Source organism: Ooceraea biroi, chromosome 6 (genome assembly GCF_003672135.1).
Source record: "Ooceraea biroi isolate clonal line C1 chromosome 6, Obir_v5.4, whole genome shotgun sequence".
Taxonomy (NCBI): domain Eukaryota; kingdom Metazoa; phylum Arthropoda; class Insecta; order Hymenoptera; family Formicidae; genus Ooceraea; species Ooceraea biroi.
The window spans coordinates 8,568,168-8,588,309 of NC_039511.1; the positions used below are offsets into that span (position 1 = coordinate 8,568,168).

Below are 20,142 nucleotides of genomic sequence, written 5' to 3' on the forward strand. Positions count from 1 at the left end.
GACCTGTAGTGTACATTATGCGAAGACACGAAGTAGACACCTGGGATGGAATACGTGGTTGCTGGTGTACAAATTGCCGCGCCGCATTATATGTGATATTCCCGCGTAACATGTGCTCAGTATGCATGCACCACAACTTTGAACACTGAACAGTGAAAAATATTGTACGTGACAATCGCAAGTGGCAGTATGGCGACCTGGGTGATAGAAAATCCCGAGTTCGTGAGGTGACAACGCATATCAGTGGTACAGTTTCTGTGTGACCGAGAACGCGGTATACGCGGAACGAACGAACGTCGCGTTAGACAAGGACTTATTCAGGGTGAACGGTATTCAAAAGAACCAGGCATGTACCCATGTTATAGACATGTAATAATGAATGTTCTGTGTCCTGCAGGTTCCGGGAGGTGTTTCGAACTGTTAATGATGAATAACCGGTACAGTTTATGCACAATGTTGATAACACGTTGCACGTAGACCGCGCTCACGCGGGTCCTCTGCAGTCGAGGTAGAGGGGGTTCCAGAAGGGGCCAGCCGCTTGTACGTAGACCGCGCTCACGCGGGTCCTCTGCGGTCAGGGTGGAGGGGGTCAGCACAAGCTGCATGGAGCCGGAGGATGGGGAAGAGGAGGAGGTGGAAGAAGAAGGGGTTCGTTTGGAGCGGTGATCCCTCCTGCTATAACGCCATGTAAGTTTTAAAATTTTTAAAATAATGAAAAAAAGATCTACTTCCAATATACTACGCTAACTAATAAATAACTATAACTAATAAATATATATTTGTTTTTATGTTTAGTGACAATGGCGGGTGGAGTGAAGGAGTGGAAGAAGGAAGAAAATAAAAGAAGAGCGTTTATAAGAAATAGATTTATTTGTAAGAACTAGATATAATATGTAAAATGTATTAAAATATATAAATGCACTGACTATAAGAATACATAATATAAAATATATAGAAAAAAGATAATAGTAATAGTAATATAAGATAATAAGAAATAGGTATAATATAATAGAATAATAAAATATATGTAATAACTAGAAGAATACAGAGTAAAAACAGTAATGAATATGTAGTTTGAAAATTGAATATGTATTTCAATATAAGAATACATAATGTAAAATAGTAATAGTAATAATATACTATATTAAGAAATAGGTATAATAGAATAAGAAATAGTAATAATAGTAATAATAATAAAATAAAAGTTATATAAACTAATATTAATAGTAATAAAAGTATTAAAATAATAAAATAAAAGTTACATAAACTAATATTAATATCGTTCCCCTATTCCTCCTTTCCTTCCGCTACTAATGCAATTTCTGAAAAAAGGAATAAAAAAAGTCATTTATTAATTACTGAAACATCGTAATGGAGCGCAGTTGGATAATAGTTCTAAAAAAATACTCACGTATTTCATCGTCATCCTCCTCTTCCTCGCTCTCCTCGTCCAACCCTTCGTCCTCACTCTCCTCATCGTCTCGCTCCTCTTCCTCCACGAACCTCACTCTCTTTGCGTAGAGGAATACTGAAACAATTTACAAAAATTTTATTAGTTACTTTAAAATAAAAAAATTAAATAAAACTAAAAAAGTAAATAAACAAATACGTACCGACATCATCGTCGTCGTCGTCCCCCCGCGCGCGTTTCTTATCAAATATAATTTCTGAAAACAGAATAAAAGACGTTAATTACACTTATTCGTAAATAAATGCAGTTAAAAAGAAAAAAAATTTTTTAAACTCACCGATATCGCTGTCTTCGTCCTCATCGATTCGCCATTTCTTTTTGAATCCTTCTAGTAGGTCTTCCTCTTCCTCCTCCTCACATTTGCTTGTCTTGTTCGCAACTATAGGCTCTGTAACAATATTATTAATCCCGATTATTATTTTACTATTCGAACGCAGTTATATAATATTATGTAAAAAAGAAAAAATAAAATTAATTACTCACCGATATTCCAATCATCCCAATTTTCGGGAGCCCACTCGTCCTCTCCATACAAGTTGCGCAAATGGAATATGTCGTCCTCTATGACGTCCGGGCGCGTCCACAATTCTTCCAGACACTCATTCTCTACCCTCCTCCCCTGTCGCTCCCAACTCGTTCATCGAGCCTCTTCAATATTGATAAAACCCTGAATGTGAAGGAACTGCATTGTTTGTTACGCACTTGCACTTCTTCACAATATTACACTTGCACAACTGTTCGTTCGTTCGAAACCAAAGACTGACTGACTGAACGGGAAAAAATCTTTCGCCTCTAGCCCGTAGAAAAGAAGAAGAGTAGGGCTAGATATGCAATGGTTAACATTAAGATAAGTGTTGAGATAGTAAAACTCTAAAATTCAAGAGCTCCAAAGCTGGCGTAACGTGACGCATTCGATTTTGGCTAGATGTGCAATGGTTAAGTGTTGAGGTAATAAAACTGCTAAAAGTCTAGAGCTCTAGAGCTGGCATAGCGTGACGCTTTTCGGTTACACAGCACGCACATATACACGTATTTCATCCCCATACAACTAGACAGTATCTACGAAACTAGAAGATGCAGCCTTTTCGAGAACGATCTAGAGAACAAAATATTTACGTTTCGATGCGACAAGTTAAGGGCGAAGCGCCTCGTAGAGGATACTCGAATGCGTGAGGAAAATGAGCGTGAGGAAAAGAATAGTACGCTTTATGCCTGGAACAGTATTTCTTTATTGTATATGTCTTTTTTACAACGGTTTACTAAAAACCAGAGCCAACAGCTCACAATCCATAAGGTGATTCTCATTGAAGCAATCGCTTGCGGATATTGCGTTTGATACATCATTAGTCTCGTTGGATGCGATATTCGAAAATCGTACGAACTTTGCATCGACCTGTTCGATGGTATGATCCAATCGAGCGAACACTAGGTCGACGCAGCGGTCCAGGTTAAGCATGGAGAAGAACGTCGAGTCGGTCATCATCAACCGTACGTCGGATGAATCCAGACATACGAGTTTAGAATCATTTATCGCACTTATTCGCACCGTCAATGGTCCAACGTTGATAGGACAGCCGCGAACATCCTTGCGGAGATGGTTCTGGATGTTCCATCGTTGTTCGTAGAGTCCCTTTCACGTTTCGAGAGACAGGAACAGCTCGTTCCCGCGATGATCCTCTATAGCGATCTCGACGTAGCTCGGTGGGCCGACGTTGATGCCGATTCCCAAGTACTTATACCCCGTAGCCGTCAGTGCGTATCGCCTGCCCAGTATACGAACTGCACAACGCGCGGGTAAAACGCTATGGGAAAAATCATGAATAAAAATACTTTCTCTAAAAATGTAAAAAAATCAAAAGTATAAGACAAAGGGCAAGAATCTTAAACGTACCTGGTACTTTTCTTCGGTGGAGTTTCAGCGTCCTGAAGCGAAACGTAATAATTCATGCTGCTGTTACGTCCAGACTCCACGGTCCCTTGCTTTCGTAAGAAATAGATAATAGAGTTACATTCGTTTAGTAATTACCGCGTGCTATTTATCACTCACGCATTATTGAGCCAAGACACTCACGGTTGTTGCACAATTTTAATTGAATTTTTTTTTTTCCTACACACGATATCAAGCGGGAACCTTACGGGAACCGTAAGCCACGCAGTACAGGTGCCCGTCGCGTAATTATAAAACAAACATTTCTTGCACCAACCCTGAATGTTAGCGCATCATCTACCTTATCACCACGACTGTTGGGTCACCTTGGTCGTGAACACGTGCATTTCGTCACCATAACCATGATCACGCTCTCGGCCACTTATCAAGGTCCAAAGGTGGCCCTTCGACTTCAGCTATATGTGTCTTCCTGTTACCTAACTTCGAGCGTTTTCCCTCATCGAATGTTCTAGAAGAATCCCCTCCTACACGATTTTTCCTATCTTATAAAAAGGGCCGAGAAACCGCCCTGGGCCATTCTATAGTTTTCGTTCAAATCGAACAGACGTATTAGTCGCAGTTTTTAATTTCGAGCATCTTACAAAGTAACAGTCGGGAATCTAAAGTCAGTGCAATCCAGAACAAACCTACTCTCGTTCCACCTTGAATTGGAGGAGCTTCGGCACACTGCACTCTTTTTCTCGCTGCAATTGTTCACCGAATTACTCAGCAGTAAGTTTTTATTAATTATATTGTTGGTTTGTTTTTTTTGCGATTGGTTGTCATTGTTTTTTCTTCATTTGCCTTTTCCTCTATTTTTCCTTTTTTTATTGCACACGTTCACCTTTTGCCTCATATAGTGGCGTCGTGCGAATTCAACGTCCCGCCTCATCGCCTTAATTCTCACAACTCAAACCAGAGCCTACCCTTGATGAGGAAGTCGAAGACTTTTTACAAGAAATAGAGGCATTCTTGACAGACACAGACATTTTCCCTCCGCTCTCATCTCCATCATATTCGCCTATCCCATTAGATCAATTAGCTCAAGATTCCCCCGTGCGCAACAATTCACGGTCTCCCTCTCCAATCCCGCTGGAGGACATTGAAATTTTCGCTGACCATCCCAGTCAGAATTTATCCCCTACCGATTTTCCACTCTTTTCACATCTTCCACCGTTCCTTCCTGATCCACCTCCTACCAGTTCATCACCATTAACGTACACTGCGGACCCCGAAGAGTCCCAGCCGATTGATTGTTAATTTAAGTATCAATTTTTATAGTTAAATTTGTATTACAATTCGTTTCAATTATGTATGGATTCCGAGAGTTAAGAGTTTAATTTTCATTTATCATATCATCATTCGACTGTTTGAATGAATAAAGTCATTTTTAATTTTTCATGTTAATTCAAGCCTAATTTATTTACTCCTTTCCTCCCTCAATTTATCGCACGAGGCCCTATCCCATGTAATAGGGATTCGATTCCCTTACATAAAAAGGGCCAACGAGCAGACTTTTATTGGAACAAGCGTAAGAGTGGCTTCGGCTGTTGACCTTGTTCTAGTTAACTCTGTCGGCTCGACTCGCGTTCATGCGTGAGAGATACGTGGTTTGGACGTAACACTGCTTCCCTCAGTGGAGTTCATTGCTGCTGGTTAGGTTTTGCACAGTGGTTGACGCAATACTGAACGTGCACGAACGTGTTCGATTCTTCAACCAATTATAAGGAGACGAGAGGGGGGAATAAACGATTTTAAGCGCCGATGTCAGCGCTGCTTACATATAAAATATGGAATTCGTGCAACGCAACCGATAAACGAACGGGGAAGGGATAGGGGAAAGAATTGACAACGTGTTTCATAAAAACCTTTTTTATTTCGTATGGTAATACCACCAATTAAACAGTTTAAATACATTTTGCAAAGCACAATTGGTTACATGTTTGTTACAACGCAAAGTATGCGTAAAGTTCAGCTTATTCAAAGATTGTACGTCTTCGTAGTGAGCGTCGATAGTTTCGATGTAGATATCATCGTGTTACGTCCAGGAGACTCCACGATTCCTCGCTTCCACAGGAAATATTAAATTTAGAAATAGAGAAAAGTAACAATTAAGAACCAATCCCCACCAACGAAAAGTACGACCGGACGGATGGAGGGGCAAGTGGTCTTATTATTAGCAAATGTAACGAAACGATATGCGAACCATAAGGCTCACCATTCTTTCAATCCCCGCCTGCGCTCAGCCGAAGCACTCGATAGGCAAAAACATCCGGAGTTAATAACTAAAATCACTTAGCGAAGACCGCTCCAGATCTGGAAAAGCGGAGCTGCACTTTAGGAATTGTCACCCGCTGACGGCAATAAAGTAATCCACCGAATTTAAATACTGAGAAGTTCTGCCTAACATGGGCAGTTGTGAACCAGATATGCGATATAAATAGATTTAGACTAAGGGAAACGTAAACGCGGATTGTAATATGTAGGGTCGAAGGAGGGATCTTCACAAGTGCCGCACTTTAATTCTTGAAAACAAAATCATAAATCCATCAGATACCATGATAATTTCAGAAGCAAGAAACGCTGCTTCATTAGAAACAAATTTTTTTATTTTTCTTTTCTGGGAAAAGAATAACCCCCACCTAAGCTCTTTTAGCCCTATATAAAGTGAATAATTTGGCCAGAGAGCGTCTTTTGGTCTTTGATCAGTCTGCATTACGTATTGTTGCGTTCCCGTGATCGGGACGTCGAGCTAAAAGATAGAGTCAGTGAATCTCTCCATCTCAAGATTTTCTGGTCCGGTTGGCCCCTTCATCGCACAACCATCGAAGCCCTCCATCCGAAGAGCAGCACGGAAGAAAGTAAGCTACATTCGCATAACAATTTCATTTTTCACCCCTTTCAACCGTTTCGTGGTTATTTTTATTACCGAACAAAGTCTATTCCGTTTTTCCCATTTTAAGTGGCCCATGTAAATCGCGGACGGAGTAGTTTCCCTGGTGAAATTGGGTCGACCGAGCAAAGGGCACCCTTCCCCGAACAGGCAGCAAACGAACAACCGGGGAAACCCAACAGCCTACTGCGATCCCCTTGCGATTTTATCGAGCGTTTATCATCTCTCTCTGTAGACATTCCGTCACTTTCATCTTCTACTAACGCGAATCCACTCTCTTCTCCCAGCTTCTCCCCTCTTTCCCTTCCAGAACTGTCTCCACGGTGGTACTCACCCATCCCCACTCCTGAGCTCGAGCAGATTCTAAACTCGGCCATCTCTTCCCCAATTCCAGAAGTGAGTCCGGAACATCTCATTCCCCCTCCACCTCCAGTCCCTGAAAACTCTGAGTTTTCCGGGCTCCTTATTCCAACCATTACAGCGCTAAGGGAATTTTCCCAGAGGACTTTCCAGATGTTACTTGAATATTTCCTCGATCTTTTCCCCACCTACTTTTATCCCTTTCCGCCTCACACTGTAATCTGCGGTCCCGGATCCATAAATGTACCTGCCCTCAGGGACGCGGTCAGCAACGCTGGTCCCAACACATTCGTTCCATTCATCACCAGCAACCGCGTCCATCCCGTACTCATTCCCGCATCCTACATCAGTGATTTCTTATTAAATGTTAATTCCGAAATTTATGTACAAATAATGTAATTTACAATTATAGCGATTTTTTGAATATGTATCGATACCTTTTAAACTAATCAAAATTATAGTTTTAATTTCCGCTACTCAGTAGAATGTTAATACCGCTTGACATACGTTACCAAATGTTCAATTTCCTTATTTATCTATTACATGTAAATGTATCGAAAACCTGCGATTTATGTTTTAACTCAAACTTAAATTCTTATTATTTAATTGTATATGTTTGTCTAATTTCAATTAATGCAGTAATGTATTGTTACGTTCAGGAGACTCCACGGTTCCTCGCTTCCATAGGGAGATCATTAAAGAAAGAAAAATAAAAAATAAGAACTAATCCCCACCAGCGGGAAAACGGCCGGACGAGCGAAGGGGGGGGAGACAGGTGGATTTATTGTAATAGATACCATGAAACGATACGTAAACCATAAGGCTCACAAAATTATTTCACACCCCCCCCCCCCACCAGCGCTCGGCTGAAACGTTCCATAAGAGAAAAAGAGGAAAAAAACCACCCGGAATCAATAGTTAATCACTAAACAAAGATCGCTTCTGATTCGGAAAGGCGGAGCGGGACTTGAGAATTGTCACTCGCTGACGGTAATAAAAGTAATCCACCGATAAGGAACCCTGCCATACAAGGGCAGCTGTGAAATAGATTAAGGAAAACGTAAACATGGATTGTAATATGCATGGTCAAGCGAAGGGTCTTCACAAGTCAAATGCCGGACTCTAATCCTTGGAAACGATAACGTAAATCCGTCAGATATCATAGTAATACAGTAGTAATGGATGCTTCATTAGAAACAATTTTTATTACCTTTTTCCGTTGTTCTTCTTTTCTGGGAAAAGAGTGACCCCCACCTACACTTTTTAGCCCTATATAAAGGGAACAATTTGGCCAGAGAGGCCTCTTTTTATCTTCGGACACTGCAGTTTGCATAACGTAACGTTCCGCTCCCGTGATCGGGATACCAAGTATTAAGATAGAGTCAGTGTCAGACTCCACCCGAAGACTCTCTGGTTCGACTGGCCCCTTTCATTCTACTGAAGAAACACTCCATCCGAAGATCGGAACGGAATAAAAGTAAGCCTTTTTAATTATTTCATTTAATTACCCCCTAATCGTTTCGCGATTCCAGTCGAGCAATTGTCTATTCCGATTTATTTCCGTTTAAGTGGCCGATAATATTCGCGGACCAACTGATTCCTCAGCAGATTCGGGTTTTTCCTCATCGGCAGATTTGGTATCGTGCGACCAAGCTGCACCCCTCCCCGCGCCGGAAACAACCGAGCAACTTGGTACATTTAGCGATAGAACCGAGCGATTATCACCACTTACAATTATCATACCATCTCCTACCTCAACGACTGCTAATCCACCTTCCTCCCCTAGTGTCTCCCCTTTTTCCCTACCTGAGTTATCCCCGCGGTGGTACTCACCCATCCCTTCTGAACAGCTTGGACAATTCCTGAATTCGGTCCTCCCTACCCCCGCTCCTGAAATCAACCAAGGAACATTCCTTCACTTTCCACCCCCAGTTCATGAAAACCCTGAGTTTGGAGGGATGTCAATCCCCTCAATTTCAGCACTCAGAGAATTTTCCCAGAGAGCCTTCAACTTGGTTCTTGATTATTTCCTGGATCTTTTCCCCACCTTCACTCATCCCCTTCCTCCACACACCGTTATTTGCGGCCCTGGATTAATCGATATACCGGCTCTCAGGGAAGCGCTCAGTTACGCTGGCCCTGATACCTTTATCCCCTTTATCACACACAACCGCGTCCACCCTGTCCTGATCCCTGCGTCTTATATTGAAGAATTTTTGTCAGAGGTTAATTTTGAAATGTACAGCATATAGTCAATGTTATTATTATTATTTGCTTGCAAATATGCGTATAAATAGTTAAGTCGAAACTCACCGTTTCCTTTTTCACGTAAATTATTATGTTATAATATAGAATTATTAAATTAATTACATTAATATCCAATTATGTTTAGTTCTTAATAATATTCAAAATTATAATTAATTTAAGAAATGTTAACGATTGTTTGAGTATGTTTCTGTTCTATCATTTCAATTTAAATTGAAATTTTTTATTGGTAATCGTAAGAGTCGTAGGTATGTTTAAATCCGAAATTTATTTTTCAAAGTTATAATTATGTTTAACCCGTAACTCATTTTTTTTAGATTATAATCATTTGTAATTGTAAAACATATGTACTTTTGATGCTATTTCGACAAAATATATTGTTTTTTCTTAATTAGTAAAAACTAACAAAAATTTCATTCTGTTAATTACCCTCGTTTCACCCTTATCCTTGACAGATCGTACGGGTCCTATCCTTGTGTAATAGGGATTCATTTCCCTTACCAAAAAAGGACCATCGAGTTGACCATCTCGAATAATAGGGTAAAATCGACTTCGGTCGTTGATCCGAAAATCGAGGGACCGTTTCGAATAAAAGAGTAAAATCGACTTTGGTCGTTAACTCGAAAATCGAAACGTTTCGGTCGGCTCGAACACACGAGGAACTGCGATTTGCGTGCCTACGTACCTTGAGAGGCGTCTGGTTGCGCCCTTCCTTCGAGCTCACGGAGCTCTGGACGTAACAGTTGCAAAGTATGCGAACAAAAGACGTGCAAATGCTCGGATCAAAAGGTATGTAATAATAAATAAAAAAATGTATATTACATCAAAGCCTTCAATATTTTAATAGCTATTTATTTCGTATGTGACAGAAGGGGTCAGGAGCAGCCGCTTGCGCGAAGATCACGCTGCGGAGAAGGCGAAGAGGAGGTGGAAGAGAGGGAGAGAAGGAGGGTTTCGTTTAGAACTGTGAGCCCTCCTGCTATAATAATGCCACGTAAGTTTCAAAGTTACAAAGTAAAGAAAAAAAAGAAAAAAGAAAAAAGATCTACTTCCAATATAATCCATACAGCACAGAAAGTTGAAATAACGTTGCGAAGATGTTGCAATGTTGAATATTAAAATATAAATATTTTTTCAACGTTGAATCTATGTTGATTCTTCTACATTGATTCTGTATGTTGTTACAACATTGAAACAACATGTACCAAATAGATTTTATTAATTAATGGTCAATTTAAAGATTGTCATTCTTCTTATATGTAACAAATAATTATATTATATTTAGTAATAATTAATTAATAATGTTAAATCAATAGGTTTTCTTTTTCGCTGTACTTCTGAACTAGTGCAATAAGTCAGAATAAAGGTAAATGTTCAGTGTGTCGCTCGTCGCTCATTTTTAGCGTCAAAACAAGTCACGTGATCAAAATTAACGCTGGACATTGGTCAATTTTGATCACGTGATCTGTTTTGACGCTAAAAATTAGAGTGGGTAAAAGGAGAGTGTCGCCAATATACATGCCTAATGCTGATTGGCTCCGCCACTTACGGACAATTTCCGGTTAGCCGTCAATAGGTATTAGGTGAACGTAGGGCTAGACTTCCGTATGCGACCCACCTCCGATTTTGACGAATTTTTACAGACATGTAGTACATTACTATATGAAGTCTATGACACAAGTGCGAATGTGCGGAAACGTGTAGTTTCTGAGGTATTCAAATTTTTATTATTGTCTTAAATGTAGGATTGGTAAATCTACCGATTAGCATACCCACCTCCTATCACCTTGTCCTTGACATATATTATAGAGGTCACCCTCCTGAGTGACCTTCAAAAGGTTTTAGCCGTCGGTCATTGTTTACTAAAAAGTTATTAACAAAAGAAGTTTAATGATTTTGCACGAATTTCAGCCGTCCACGACAAGCAAAAGGTTATATTTTCCGAAACTGGAGCCCCGGACACATACGCTTGGTTTCAGCCTGCTTCGCGGGAGGGCGGGAGGCAGGGGCTTCGCCCCCCCCCCCCCCGCCAGAACCAGTGTAACAAATTTCACACAGATTTTGATCACTTGGTACACGACACGAATGCCAGCGGGGGGAGGGGCGAAGCCCCTCCCTCCCCGCCCTCCCGCGAAGCGGGCTGAAAACCGAGCGTATATGTCCGGGGCTCCAATTTTAGAAAATATAACCGGTAATTATACACATAAGAAGACATAAGTTTCGAAAATATAGTAGTTATTTTGAATATGAACGAACAAAATTTATTTAAAGCAGTGAATCATTAATATATAGAATAGTTTGTTTATAAATACAAAGTATTCTTTATTTTAACCAAAAGCACAAAACAGGTAAATACAAATTATTTTCTGCTTTAATCGAAATTAAAGACTTTTTCGAAACTACTTTAATCGAAAGTAAACAATGACCGACGGGAAAGGTCAATGTCAAGGTCAGTCGGAGGTCATTTGGTGCGGGCTGTGTAAAGGTAAATATTTACTAATTATTTTTCTTTTTATACATCTAAAAAGTGCATCTGAAACTTTATTTAGCTCGAATATGCATTTAGCTTAAAATGTGAATATTTCAAAAAGTAGAAGTTTCCACACATTCACACTTGTGTCATTCGTCTTCATTTAGTATGTACTATATGTCTGTAAAATTTCATCAAAATCGGAGGTGGGTTGTATACGGAAGTCTTACCCACTGTTCAGAAGTGCAGCGAAAAAGAACAATCCTAAGATCTAACAAAGGTTTCTAAATGTTGAATTGCAATGTCTTGTAGATGTTGAATGCAATATCTACAAGACATTGCAATTCAACGGACATTAGACATTTATGCAATATCGTTTCTACGTCGAATCTACATTTTGCGATATTGATGGAACATTGCAATGTTGCTATGCAACATTTCTGAGATGTTGATTTAACGTTTGTGTGCTGTATGGGAGAGCACTCATGGCCACTCGTGAACCAGTTACTCGTTATAAATAAATCCAGACTAACGAAACTAACGCCTGGATTGTCATATTCAGGGAGTCAAAGGGTGGTCTATCACAAGTGCCGCACTAATTTCCCGAAAACGATTATCATAAAACTGTCCGCCGATAAGCGATAATTATTAAAGCGACAGCGACTCTGGTTCATGAAAAAACAATTCCCAGAAACAGAATAATCCCTCCCTAAGCCTTTTTAGTCCTATATAAGGGGAATGATCCGCTCCGGAGCTCTCTTCTGGATCCAGCAATCACGATATTACGTTCGAAAGTTTCGCTTCCGTCCTCGGAACGCCGTAATAACCTAAACCTAAACTTAGAGTCAGTGACACCGATCCGAAGATCCACCAGACAGGTTGGCTCCCTGGGCAGAGGCGACCACTTATATACCACTACATACCTCATCTGAAGATTTTTCCAGCAGCGAAGAAAGTAAGTGAAACCGGCACACGGGTTTACTTTTCTCTCTCTTTCCTTGAATCCTTGAATCTTCACCGACTATTACCTTCGGTTTTAATACAGGGTGTTGAAAAAAAAGGGTAAAATATTTTAAGGGGATGTAATATGCCCAAAAATAAGTCGAAAAGTCTTAATAAACCGCAAATGTTTCGCAAATGAGCCGTTTTTGAGATATTTCTAGTTTTGCGTTTTTGATATTTTTATTTTTATTGTTTTTATTTTTTATTCTTTTTATTTTATGTTTTTATTTTGTTTTTCTTATTCTAAGTTATGCAAACAATAACAGCTGGTGTTTTACCTTATCTTATTAGAGAAGATGCTCAAAATGCTCCTTCCATGTCTGCAAACCCTGCATCTCCGCAAAAAAGAATCTCGTGCTCTTTTTTGCGGAGATCCAGGGTTTGCATAGACATGGAAGGAGGTCATTTAGCGCTGGAATGCAAAAGTCTCAAAGATGAGGTGCGACAATGGGAGAGAGTACATAAATGAAAAGATGTTGACCTTGTGCAAGAAAAAAGGAACCAAAATCGATAATACCATACCGTATACACCGCAGCTCAACGGGAAAGCAGAGAGGCTAAACAGAACCCTAATGGAAAAAGGAAGAGCGATACTGTTCGACTCAGGGCTAAAAAAGGAAATTGTTGACAAATGACTGTGGTTTCCGGTTATTGGCTGCCGCGACGACCCCCTTCGCATTCCGAATCAGGGGGAATGTCTGTTCAAGCACTATCAAATGCACGGTAGACAATACATCACCCAAAAGGGGCATTGCGACATGATTATCTTTTCGTCGTTGGTGCTGTGGGGAGAGGCTCTGTACACAGCCATTTATCTGCTTAACAGATCTCCGATAAGTACATTAGAGGTCACTCCATATGAAATGTGGTGTTACGTCCAGGAGACTCCACGGTTCCTCGCTTCCAGAGGAAAAATATTAAATTTAGAAATAGAGAAAAATAACAAGTAAGAACCAATCCCCACCAACGGAAAGTACGACCGGACGAGTGGAGGGGTCAAGTGGTCTTATTGTTAGCAAATGTAACGAAACGATATGCGAACCATATAGCTCACAATTTTTTTTAATCCTCGCCTGCGCTCAGCCGAAGCACTCGACAGGCAAAAACCGCGGGAAAATTCTGCACAAGGATAGGATAACTACAACCCTTCGTACCGCCGAAACTACGCCACCCTCGACATTTTGCAAGAGGAACTATCGTCTCAGAATGACTTCAGGAATCTACCCTGAACCGGTGATTCGGTAAGTCTGGGACACCCTGTATAAAGGGAACAATTTGACCAGAGCGTCCTCTTTGGGTCTTTGATCAACCTACAATCTGCATTACGTTATTGTTTCGTTCCCGTGATCGGGACGTCGAGCTAAAAGATAGAGTCAGTGATACTCTTTGATCAGTCAGCAACTAAGCATTACGTTATTCGTTCCCGTGATTGGGACGTCGAGCTAAGGATAGAGTCAGTGAATCTCACCATCTCAAGACTCTGGTCCGATTGGCCCCGTCATCGCACAAACACCGAAGCCCTCCACTGAAAAACAGCACGGAAGAAAGTAAACTAAATTCACATAACCAATTCGTTTTTCACCCCTTTCAACCATTTCGTGGTTTCTTTCATACTACCGAACAAAGTTAATTCCGTTTTTCCCGTTTAAGTGGCCTATTCTAATCGCTGACGGAGTTGTTCCCCACCGGCAGAATTGAGTAGTTCCCCGCCGGCAGAATTAGTAACGTTCGAGCAAGGAGCACCCTTCCCCGAACCGGCAATAACCGAAGACCCGGGAAAACCTTCCGATACAACCGAGCGGCTATCACCCCTTTCAATTGACATTCCGTCTCCTACTTCTACTAACGCGAATTCACCCTCTTCTCCCAGCTTCTCCCCTCTTTCCCTCCCTGAACTATCTCCACGGTGGTACTCACCTATCCCCACTCCTGAACTCGACCAGATCCTAAACTCGGCCATCCCTTCCCCAATTCCAGAAGTAAGTCCGGAACATCTCCTTCCCCCTCCACCTCCAGTCCGTGAAAACACTGAATTTTCCGGGCTTCCTATCCCAACCATTTCAGTGCTAAGGAAACTTTCCCAAAGGGCTTTCCAGCTGTTACTTGAACATTTCCTAGATCTTTTTTCTACCTACTCTTATCCCCTTCCGCCTCACACCGTCACATGCGGTCCCGGATCCATAAATGTTCCTGCCTTCAGAGACGCGATCAGCCACGCTGGTTCCAACACATACGTACCCTTTATCATCCACAACGGCGTCCATCCCGTACTAATCCCCGTGTCTTACATTAGAGAATTTTTATATAATTTTAATTCCGAATTTTATGTATAAACAATTTAATTTAAAATTATAACATTTTTTTGAATATGTATCAATACCTTTTCGTATTAACCAAAATTATAGTTTTAATTTAGAATTACTTAAGATTTATACCGATTTAATTTACAGGGTGAGCTATTTTAAGTAACGCATTGATTTTTCTCGAAAACCAAATTTTGTATCGAAAAATGTTTCAGACAAAAGTCGTTTGGTTCGAAGGGGGCAAGATGATAGCATTATCAATTTAATTGTAGATGGCGCCACTCTAGAGATTTCATCATGGCAGCCATTTTTTTTAATGGAAGTTGATTTTTCTCTCTAAGTGAAAGTTGTAGCTGATAATGAGACGAATACAACGGTTTTTGTTTTTTGCAATTGGACCATTTTTCAGTGAGTTACAGCGTTCCAAAGTATACTGTTTTATAATTTAAGTATACACATAAACCAAATCTTGTATCGAAAAATGTTTCTTACAAAAGTTTTATGACTTCAAGGGGGACATAAGATGTTGCCACTGATTTGACCTTGGGTGCACCTGTCAAGGTTATGTGAAGGTTAACTTTTTTTTAATGGATCTCTTTATTTCTCATTATACAGTCTTGTAGCTTACCTCGAGAGCTTTTCAAAACCCTATAATAAAGTATTTTGTCGTTAAATATTATTCGAGTTATGCGAACTACAAGTTACAGTACTGCCGGCATTTGCATTACCCAAAGTGTACTGTTCTATCAACTATCCTACTTTTAGCGCTACCCAGGAACAACAGCGTGGACGTAGTAGGTTTCTGTTCCCTTCGGGGTGCTTGATTAACGTGAGTCCCCTAGCCTCTCGCGATTCGGGGTACTTGATTAACTGTTTCTTAGCATCTATCGGAAAAGCTGTTCAAAGTTATCCCCGTTGGCTCGAATGCATAACCTGATTCTCTTTGCGAAGTGTTCGACCGTTCGAAGTAAGACAGCCCTTGGTATTGCTCTACAAGCCATTCAAATTCATTCGATCATGTCTTCCCTTGTCGTCGGTTCCCGTTCGAACACCAAATTTTTCACGTACCCCCACAAGTAAAAATCAGGTGAAGTCAAATCTGATGACCGAGGAGGCCATGCAATTGGACCACCCCGTCCGATCCACCTACCGTTGAAGTTTTGATCCAGAAAATGTCTTATGTTTCGTGCGAAATGTGGTGGCGCACCATCCATCTGAATCCACATTCTTCGCCTTGTCTCCAAATCGACTTCTTCAAGTAAAGTGTGTAAGTGGTCTCTTAATAACTCTAGAAAGCTATGTCCGGTCATATTCTGATGAAAAAAATAAAGACCAATTAGATAACCGTTGACAATTCCACACCAAACTACTACACTCCAACGATATTGATTATTAACTTGCCTATGCCAATAAGGATTGACATCCAACCAGTAATGACAATTATGTGTATTTAATTCTCTGGTATTTTTAAATGTCGATTCATCAGAGAATAGAACGTATTTAAAGAAATCTGCATCATGCGCAATCATCTGTCTAGCCGATTGACAAAACAGTACACGTTGTCGCATATCATTTGGAATTAGAGCCTGCGTTAATGTGATATGGTATGGATGATGCTTCTTTTTCCTCAAAATTCTCACAATTGTTCTCTGAGGTATACCTGTTTGTTTAGCTATTTGGCGTGTACTAATATGAGAGTCAATGTAAACAGCCGCTAAGACAGCCAGAACACTGCGACGCCGATTTTAATAAACTAAAACGGTGTCAATGCGCGGCCCGCCTTGCACGCGCTATCGACGTCGCAAACCCAGTGTTCACGCGATACTCTATACTTTCTTAAGATTGGGCGCCAGGTGCGTCACTGCGCACCACTCGAAAAATCCTCAAGAACGCGACTAGCTCTTAATTCTCCTTCTTCACTCGGACGTAGGAAAGTCAGTTGGGACCGCTGGAAGGGCAACCGTGAAACAATAAGGCTCCACTAATTCAATAACAAATAAATCGTGTATTTCGTTCGCTAGTACATCGGACGGACAAATACTCGTCCGCCAGGCTTCTCAAGATGATCTCTCGGATCACGCGCAACTCGGAACGGTCGGCGAGGCGAAGATCTCTAGGCAGCCGCACCGCTACCCGAAATTACCCGGGATCGACTCTCGACGTTCGCCCGGCAAACGGGTCGGAAATCCCGATGAACCCGGAGACCTACGAAGAAACGCCACACCTTGGCGAAATCTTCCCGGGTCCCGCGATTCCGATACGATTCCGACCCCGATACGCTCCACGGCAGGCTGACGCGTTCACGCAGCTCTGAGACCTGCTAAATCGCCCTGCGATATGGCTCAGGCCCCGTGACGCTCAACCCGCAACCACGACACGATACGATAAACCACACGGAACTCAACGTGTCGATCTCCCCGGGAGTCGGTTACGGCAGCACGGCAACGGCACACGACGGGCACCACATCGAGCTACGGCTCGCGCTGGTCCCGTTCGGACGGGTCTACTCTCAACGACCTCCGCCGCCGCCCGATTAACGAATCTTCAACCGCGCATTACTACGCGAAACGCGATGCAGACAGACTACGCCGGCAAACGATACGTCATGCGACACGGCGACAAATGATACTGTACGCGAGAACGACGAAAGCGATACGTTACGCGAAAACGATCCTACCCGGCATGACGCAACCTTCGATAAAACAGCAAAGGTCCCCGCAAGTAATTCGGATCGCGACATTCATTTCGACACGTATAACTCGCAATTGCAAAACGCGACGCAGACAAATCCCGACGAACAACGATACGTTACGCGACAACGATCCAGCACAGCAGACGGAACGGCAACCCGTAATCGCCAGTTCCCCGCCCGTAACCCGGATCGTGACAATTACAAACCGACAAGATACAAATCGCGATACAACATGGACGAGAGCTGGATGTGACTATTGATGGGAGCGTCTCTCCTTACGCGAAATTAACCGGGGCCGACGGACCTCGCCTCGGTACATCTCGACAACGGCAGAACGGCATAAAGTCGCCGCACGTGGCTCAAGATCGTGTATACAACCGCGCAATTAACAAAACGTTGAGATGCCGCGAGGGTCTGCTTATCCGGTCACGCGGACTATGGTCGCAGAGTGGAGATCTTACAAAGTCAGCTCGTCCCTCGCAGTCCGGATGTCTGGCCCACGGCAGGATCGTTTTCGTCCTCAGCGTCCTCCCAGCGCGGCAGCCACGCTCAAAATCGTTGTTACCGGGGCTCGCCTGGAGGTCCTTGCCCTTCGCGCATCAATCTGCGCAACCCCTCGCGCATCGATCCACGCATCGATCCGCCCCTCGCGATCGCCGCGTTATCGCCGCCGTCGCCGCTATCGTCGGCTCGGCGGGTTGCCGTGCGGCAGGCGCCAAGTTTGAAACTCCTGGATCCCCTTGCCGTGTGTTACGCTCTTGTTCCGCTGCCTCCGGACGCCGGCTGGCCATGCCCTTGTCCGAGGCGCGGAAGGAGGCGACGATATGTTCAGGAGTCCTTGTCCTGGTCGCCGGTTTTCTTTCCTCCTTGCTGACGGCTGGGTAATCCCTGTAAAGCTGATGGTTATTCTTCCTTGGCCCTTCCTGGTGCGAGAGGTTTTCTTTCGGGGTTGGTTCTGGACGGTGCGGACCCTCCCAGGCGACCCCGGAACCCATGCTCCGCTTCTCCGGATTCCTCCGTCTTCTGGGTATCCCTCGATGACCATGGAAGTACACATCTCAGACTATGATCTCTCACTCTGCGAACACTAAGAAACTCGCGCGCTTTCCGCGCGGCACAAGTAACCACGGCAATCGCAATCGAGACACAAGTTCGACGCTCCCTCGCTTGAGGGAACGATCCCACCAAAACTGTACCACCTCGATCGGGCGAACCCTTGTGACGAATGCGCGGGCGTCACGTCACAACACGTACATCAACATCTTAATCACATTTAGCGTGACGACGAGTCAACTGACCCTGTTCGGCTCTTATCTTAAGCCTCCGAATGACGGTATTATTTGGATGTCGTCTGTTTGGATACCGATTTCGGTAAAGTCTCGCAGCTTCACGGTAATTGCCAAAACATTCTCCGAAAACTACTAACATATCGACGATTTCTTTAGGAGTATAATCACCCATGTCTACTATCGTAAAAAATATGTTACTAATAATATTATAGTTAAGAAATGAAAATATGAACAGAGAAGAAACTTTAACGTATATCTAACTTATCACGCCCTAGAATAGCACAGCTTTCTTTCAGTATGCCGCAATACGACAGAATTAATTCGCGGTTTGGCTTAGCGACTTATATATAATCTTTGTGGAATTTTACTTTCGAGAAACGCTTTTAGTTCTCATAACTCGAATAATATTTAACGACAAAATACTTTATTATAGGGTTTTGAAAAGCTCTCGAGGTAAGCTACAAGACTGTATAATGAGAAATAAAGAGATCCATTAAAAAAAAGTTAACCTTCACATAACCTTGACAGGTACACCCAAGGTCAAATCAGTGGCAGCATCTTATGTCCCCCTTGAAGTCATAAAACTTTTGTAAGAAACATTTTTCGATACAAGATTTGGTTTATGTGTATACTTAAATTATAAAACAGTATACTTTGGAACGCTGTAACTCACTGAAAAATGGTCCAATTGCAAAAAACAAAAACCGTTGTATTCGTCTCATTATCAGCTACAACTTTCACTTAGAGAGAAAAATCAACTTCCGTTTAAAAAAATGGCCGCCATGATGAAACCTCTAGAGTGGCGCCATCTACAATTAAATTGATAATGCTATCATCTTGCCCCCTTCGAACCAAACGACTTTTGTCTGAAACATTTTTCGATACAAGATTTAATTTTCGAGAAAAATCAATGCATTACTTAAAATGGCTCACCCTGTATATATTCGATAATTTTAAATTAATCAAAATTATAGTTTCTTTTTATTTAATTTAATATTTGCGTTAATCGTAAGAATTGTAATCATAGTAGAGAATATATACGGGTTCTAACTCGGGAGCTTCGAGGGGGGGTGAGGGGCGGGGGGTATCTCCGGGGCGCGAGGGTATAGCGTCACGCAGGGTGGGGGGGTCCTCTCAAGTGTCCCCGCGGTCGAGGATGTTTATGTAAACATATATCTAGGAACGAACCATGGTATGCGGTATGTTTATATCTTATTATATTTTCTAGCGCCAATACCCGGCTGCTATCAAGAGATGTTTAGTTAAACATATTTCTAGGAACCGTGGGATTGCTTTATAGATAAAAATTTATTTTCTAGCGCCGATACCCGACTGCTATTAATGAGATGTTTAGTTAAACATATTTCTAGGAACCGTGGGATTGTTTTATAGATAAAAATTTATTTTCGAGCGCCGATACCCGGCTGCTGTCAATGAGCAATTGAGAAGAGGCGATATACAGATCTAGGA

General features: G+C 42.0%; 1 protein-coding gene and 1 long non-coding RNA gene across 2 annotated transcripts; both read right to left on the minus strand.

Annotated features, from left to right (window-relative positions):
• Positions 1-1,208: 1,208 nt before the first annotated feature.
• LOC105278616 lies at positions 1,209-1,649 on the minus strand. The gene is made up of 3 exons (XR_003406687.1): positions 1,614-1,649; positions 1,412-1,528; positions 1,209-1,322 (listed from the first exon to the last, which is right to left on the minus strand). It is a non-coding gene; the product is annotated as an uncharacterized LOC105278616 (long non-coding RNA).
• Positions 1,650-15,512: 13,863 nt separating this feature from the next.
• On the minus strand, positions 15,513-18,378 carry LOC113562202. The gene is made up of 3 exons (XM_026970761.1): positions 18,128-18,378; positions 15,842-16,422; positions 15,513-15,761 (listed from the first exon to the last, which is right to left on the minus strand). Exons 1-3 carry the CDS (start codon positions 18,376-18,378, stop codon positions 15,682-15,684), a joined length of 912 nt encoding a protein of 303 aa, XP_026826562.1. The 3' UTR covers positions 15,513-15,681.
• Between the last annotated feature and the right edge of the window lie 1,764 nt (positions 18,379-20,142).

Excerpts from the sequence above, each read along its gene's own strand:
- LOC113562202 (XM_026970761.1), bottom strand. The coding sequence starts at position 18,378 with ATGGGTTCCGGGGTCGCCTGGGAGGGTCCGCACCGTCCAGAACCAACC. Across the intron at positions 16,423-18,127 it reads GAACAAGAGCGTAACACACG|TGTTCTGGCTGTCTTAGCGG; the intron begins GCAAGGGGATCC and ends TCGGCGTCGCAG. Across the intron at positions 15,762-15,841 it reads TCTGGATCAAAACTTCAACG|GGGTACGTGAAAAATTTGGT; the intron begins GTAGGTGGATCG and ends TTTTACTTGTGG.